The sequence below is a fragment of the Bison bison genome, unplaced genomic scaffold (assembly GCF_000754665.1).
Source record: "Bison bison bison isolate TAMUID 2011002044 unplaced genomic scaffold, Bison_UMD1.0 scf7180017864474, whole genome shotgun sequence".
NCBI classification, from domain to species: Eukaryota; Metazoa; Chordata; class Mammalia; order Artiodactyla; family Bovidae; genus Bison; species Bison bison.
In genome coordinates this window covers 5,334,578-5,340,577 of record NW_011495035.1, presented here as the reverse complement: position 1 = coordinate 5,340,577, position 6,000 = coordinate 5,334,578, and the positions used below count along the sequence as shown (strand labels likewise).

At 38.6% G+C, this 6,000-nt stretch overlaps 1 protein-coding gene across 3 annotated transcripts in view; it reads left to right on the top strand.

Moving 5' to 3' along the window:
• The window catches only part of CNTN3 (contactin 3 (plasmacytoma associated)), a 297,757-nt gene that overhangs the window by 214,486 nt on the left and 77,271 nt on the right, over window positions 1-6,000 (top strand). For all 3 annotated transcript variants that reach the window (XM_010862006.1, XM_010862007.1, XM_010862005.1), the window contains exon 11: window positions 3,883-4,010. In XM_010862006.1, coding sequence (XP_010860308.1) covers window positions 3,883-4,010 — 128 coding nt within the window. The remainder of the gene's footprint in view (window positions 1-3,882; window positions 4,011-6,000) is intronic.

The window sequence follows — 6,000 nt, the reverse complement described above, 5'->3', positions numbered from 1 at the left end:
GTTGAGAAGCATCAATTCTTTGGCGCTCAGCCTTCTTCACAGTCCAACTCTCACATCCATACATGACCACAGGAAAAACCATACCCTTGACTAGATGGACCTTTGTTGGCAAAGTAATGTCTCTGCTTTTGAATATGCTATCTAGGTTGATCATAACTTTCCTTCCAAGGAGTAAGCGTCTTTTAATTTCATGGCTGCAATCATCATCTGCAGTGATTTTGGAGCCCCAAAAAATAAAGTCTGACACTGTTTCCACTGTTTCCCCTCTATTTCTCATGAAGTGTTGGGACCAGATGCCATGATCTTCGTTTTCTGAATGTTGAGCTTTAAGCCAACTTTTTCACTCTCCTCTTTCACTTTCATCAAGAGGCTTTTTAGTTCCTCTTCACTTTCTGCCATAAGGGTGGTGTCATCTGCATATCTGAGGTTATTGATATTTCTCCTGGCTGTCTTGATTCCAGCTTATGCTTCCTCCAGCCCAGCGTTTCTCATGATGTACTCTGCATACAAGTTAAATAAGCAGGGTGACAATATACAGCCTTGACAAACTCCTTTTCCTATTTGGAACCAGTCTGTTGTTCCATGTCCAGTTCTAACTGTTGCTTCCTGGCATGCATACAGGTTTCTCAAGAGGCATGTCAGGTGGTCTGGTATTCCCATCTCAGAATTTTCAACAGTTTATTGTGATCCACACAGTCAAAGGCTTTGGCATAGTCAATAAAGCAGAAATAGATGCTTTTCTGGAACTCTCTTCCTTTTTCCATTTTCCAGCAGATGTTGGCAATTTGATCTCTGAACTTACTTCCTTGTAATTTGTAAACTTCTCAGTGCCTTGAATCCTGCCTTCACTAATCCTCTCCTCTACACTGACTCTCTAAAAGAACATAATCATTTATTCATTCAGCAAGCTTTATATTTGAGCATCTCTCTATACCAGAAATAATTCAAGGCTCTAGGAATTTAGTGATGAAAAATCCTGATACTATCCACTCTGTGCTTCAAAAGACCTTAGCATCTCTAAACTCACAAGAGGAGGAAAATATTAGCCAGATAAGTACACAGGTATATAATTGGCCAGTTGCCCATTGCTATGACAAAGGCACAGATGATGTATAATCAGTAGAGAAAGATGTAATCCAACTGGTTTAGGGAAATGACCAAAATCTGATGATTGAGTACACATTTATCAAACATAGGGAACAGGTTTTATAAAGGCCCCAAGACAGGAAGCACAAAAGCAGTTAAAAGAAGGCTTGGGTGATGAGAAAAGCAAAGCATAGAATTCCTGAGGCCTTTTGTAGTTAGAGGGGCAGGGTCCTGATGGGACACATGGCTAATTTAGGGCTTAGGATGTCATCTTTTTCCTGCAGGTAATAAGATGCCAGGAAGGAGGTCTAAGCCAGAATTGGGCAGAAGGGAGTAAGGCAGGATTAGTGGTCAGATTTCTATTTCTCTAAGCTTACTCCCCATGTTTTTCCAAAGAATCTTTGTATCTTAAGCTTTCATTCATGTGTACCTCCCTGCAGGCTTTTCTCTTTCAGTTATTATTGCACACTATTTAAGAAAATATCTGTTCTATGATAAGGTATAAAGAGATTTTTTTTTTTTTTATCATCCCTTTGCAAAAAGTGATCAGATTACATTTCACACCCAGCAAAGAGGGCAGGGCCTCTGGAAGGAAATCAGACATAGTGCCTTTTTTACAGGATCTTAGAATTTTTAACCCTTCACTGTAGTTCTTCAAATTGAGATAAAATAGTGCTGTGTGTTCTGTGGTTAGCTGCCCAAGCCATTGCTTTTAAACCTTTGTATTTGGAATATACCTGGACATGTCAAAAAAAAAAAAAAAAAAATCATATGAGCAACTAACAGTCATGGGTATCTGTACCCAGAATCACGAACAGGTCCCTGTGTGCGAGCTCTGATTCCACTGCAACCTTCCCACCAAGAAAATATAACCAAGATGCAGGTGAAGGTGAATCATAAGCTATGAAAAATACATACAAATTATATATATACACACACATATATACATACACACACACATATATGTACATATACAGCATGAAATCTGTGTCTTGTGTATTGTGATACATAAACTTGTCCTAATAGTCACATTTTTTGACACACACCTAAATATCTTCCCACAAATAGGATAGTATTTAGAGATTGAATTGAGATCCTCCAACTCTAGTCTAAGGTCCTCAGCATCTTTCCTGTCTACTGTACTATGTCACCCAGAAGTTGGAGCATTGTTTCTCCCAGGATTTACACTTATCATGCATTGCTGATGCTGGAGTTGCAGATCTTTTAAGAAATTTACCACTCATTTGGATACGACACTCAGGTAACAGAGATGTGAACCATAAACAATAAAAAGTATTCAAAGCATTAAATGTATAATATAGATAGTAAAGATTTTAGGGATTCAAAGAAAAGGAAAATAATTCTGGGTAGACAAGATGGGCAGTAAAGATTCATGAATCGGACTAATGACAGGTCAGCTCTTTCTCATTCTTCTTTCTCAGTTCAAATGGCACCTTTTCTAAGAGGCTTTTCGGAAGCGCTCTCTCATGGAAATATTCCCTGTGGCCATTGCCTTTATTGTATCACCCCATCTGAATCTTTTTGATTACTTCTCAAAAATCTGAACTTACCACATTTACCTGTTTAATCATTTACTGCATGTGCCACTCACTAGACTGTTATTTCCACGAGGTAGGAATTTTCTCTCTTGCGCACTCTGTGATCCCAGAGACTCTGATAGTGTCTAGCACATGTAAGGTACTCAGTTCTGTGTCCTTAGTTAATTAGTTAGATGCAAAAGCCTTAAGTACTTTAAGCGTACCCTCAGAAATTCAAATGTGATTTTCATTTACGTTGTCCCAATTCTCTGCAGTATTTCGTGAGTGACCATATGCATGTTCTTTTGCAAAATTTGGATTTATACTGGGTTAGATATGACTTTCCCAAGTTCATCACTAAAGGCCAGGGAGTTTCTTATTTCTCATAAGCTATTTCACACTTAAGGAAAATGGTGTCCTGTCTTTTTGTTTTCTCCAAATTGAGAAGGCAAAACCTTGAGTAATCTCCTTCACCGTATAGTTTTAGAAAATATACCACACTTATATGATAAAGGCATCCTTGAAATCAGGTAAAATATTTGGTATTGCTGTTAGGTAAATTTGTGTAAAAATATCGAGAAATACTCAAATTGGTAGAATGTCTCTTTTTAGTCATCTGTGTGCATGTGTATGTTAATTTTGTTTTAATTTTGTTTTAATTTTATTTTATTATTTAACTTTACAACATTGTATTGGTTTTGCCATATATCAACATGAATCCGCCACAGGTATACACGTGTTGCCCATCCTGAACCCTCCTCCCTCCTCCCTAAAGAGACACATGTACCCCAATGTTCATCGCAGCACTGTTTATAATAGCCAGGACATGGAAGCAACCTAGATGTCCATCAGCAGATGAATGGATAAGAAAGCTGTGGTACATATACACAATGGAGTATTACTCAGCCATTAAAAAGAATACATTTGAATCAGTTCTAATGAGGTGGATGAAACTGGAGCCTATTATACAGAGTGAAGTAAGCCAGAAAGAAAAACACCAATACAGTATACTAATGCATATATATGGAATTTAAAAAGATGGTAACTATAACCCTGTATATGAGACAGCAAAAGAGACACTGATGTATAGAACAGTCTTTTGTTTTAATTTTTTTTAATACCCAAGAAAGCTAAGGGGCTGCTTTATCTTGCTTTAAATATAGTAGCTAAAGGTGATACTTCTGTTAAAAAACTCTGTTTACTTTGGGGAAAAAAGTGACTTCTAGACATTTATTTGTTTCATTTGTATTTCCTTTAGAACTTCTTTCCTAAATGATGGAGGACTCAAAATTGTCAATGTAACTAAAGCTGATGCTGGAATTTATACCTGCATAGCTGAAAACCAGTTTGGGAAAGCAAATGGCACAACACACTTGGTTGTTACAGGTAGGTGCCTTTCTTAAAGACTTCTTTACATAGGGATATGCTGTGTGCCTTCTTACTACGATCAAAGGGAAAAAATGTTTCTCATGATATGCAGTGCACTATAAAGGTCGGCCTTGTGTTTGGCTCAGATGGGAGAGAATCTACCTGCAATGCGGGAGACCCGGGTTCGATCCATGGGTCAGGGAGATCCCTTGGAGAAAGAAATGGCTACCCACTCCAATATTCTTGCATGGAGAATTCCATGGACAGAGGAGCCTGGTGAGCTACAGTCCATGGGTTTGTAAAGAGTTGGAGATGACTAAGTGACTAACAGTTCCACACTTTCACTATCTTTAACAAGTGACAGTCAGAGAACAGTTCTTAATATTTCCTTAGACATCACAGTGTGTACCGGGAATCCACGAGTTACCAGCTGGAGTAATGGTCAATAGAACTGCAAGTCGCTTGTGCTGCTCCTATACTTTTATGTTATGCTATTCTATTATGTCAAATCTTTTGTACACTTTTTCCCTTTTCAATATCTTTAATATTTTCTGCAGATGTTTAAATCTCTGAAATAATCCTTGCTATCAGTCAGAGTTACTTAGAGTTGTGATTGTATTTTTGTTCATTTATTCACCGAAGAAAAACATTGAGTACCTACCATGCTTGGGTTATCCTTCCCAGCTGGTGCAGTGGTAAAGAATCTGCCTGCCAATGCAGGAGACTCAAGAGATACAGTTTTAATCCCTGTGTTGGGAAAGATCCCCTGGAAAAGGCAATGGCAACCCACTACAATATTCTTACCTAGAGAATTCCATGGACAGAGGACCCTGGCAGGCTACAGTCCATGGGGTTGCAAAGAGTCAGACACAACTGAGCAGCTAACACAGCACAACAACACGCTTGGGTTATTCAGTAAACAAACTGACAAAGATGCTGCCCACATGCACTGTACCTTCTTCCAGAGGTACAAAGAAAATAGGCAGTATATAAGTATACTGCAAGGAATATAAAGCAAGGAAATCCACTGAAAACAAAATTCACACAAGCAGAAAATACCAGAGGAGTGTCTGAGAAACATAAGCTGGAGCATGAAACCAGGGGATCGGAGAAGGAGAGATGTGAACCAAGATTTCATGGAGAAGAAGGAATTCAGTTGGTTTCTTAGGGACAATCCTGTAGAGGTTCTGTAACCCTTGTTAGCACTTAGTTGGACTAAGGTTTTAGTTGGAGTGAAAAGTAGAGACCGGTGCAGAGTTTTGAGCAGAGAAATGAAATGATGGAAAGTGTATATTTAAAGGTTTACTCTTCACTGCTCAGTAGAGAACAGACTATGGAGAGTCAAGGGCCGAAATGGGAGGAGTCCCAGGAGACACTGCAGTAATCCAGGCGGGAGTGATAATGACCACAGTGAGATGGCGGCAGCAGCTGATGGACGGAAGGCATTCAAATCTAAATATATTCTGAGTGTGGAGTCACTGGCATGGCTGGCAGACTGGATATGAGTGCTCAGAGAAGCATTCCTGCAGGGTATGTGGTGAACAGCAGGAAGAATACCAGCCAAAACAACCGAGATGAGAAAGGCTGAGGTCCTACCGGGTGGGGTAGGAGGAGCATCAGGAGATTGCTGTTGTAGAAAACATAGTAAATGACTCTTTTGAAGACTTTTGCTGTGACGTGGAACAAGAAACGGGAGTAGCAATGGAAAAGTGGAGTCAGAGAACTTTGAATTCATAAAAGTTGGAAGGACTGTGATGACAGAAATGCGCATGTGGATATTTGCATTTGGGAAGAAACAAATTAATTAGCATTTTAACTAAGTATCCTACCTATTCTAAACATCATTTTTTTTTTTTTTTGTAGTATCTCAAAAGTTTTGAGTCTATTTAAATCTTGGTAGTAGTATATTTTCCAATCATTGAAAATGCAGTGATTTCTATTTCTACTCTTATATTTCATGAAGCAATAAAACTAAAATGAAATTGATTTTGTAATAGTATTATAACTC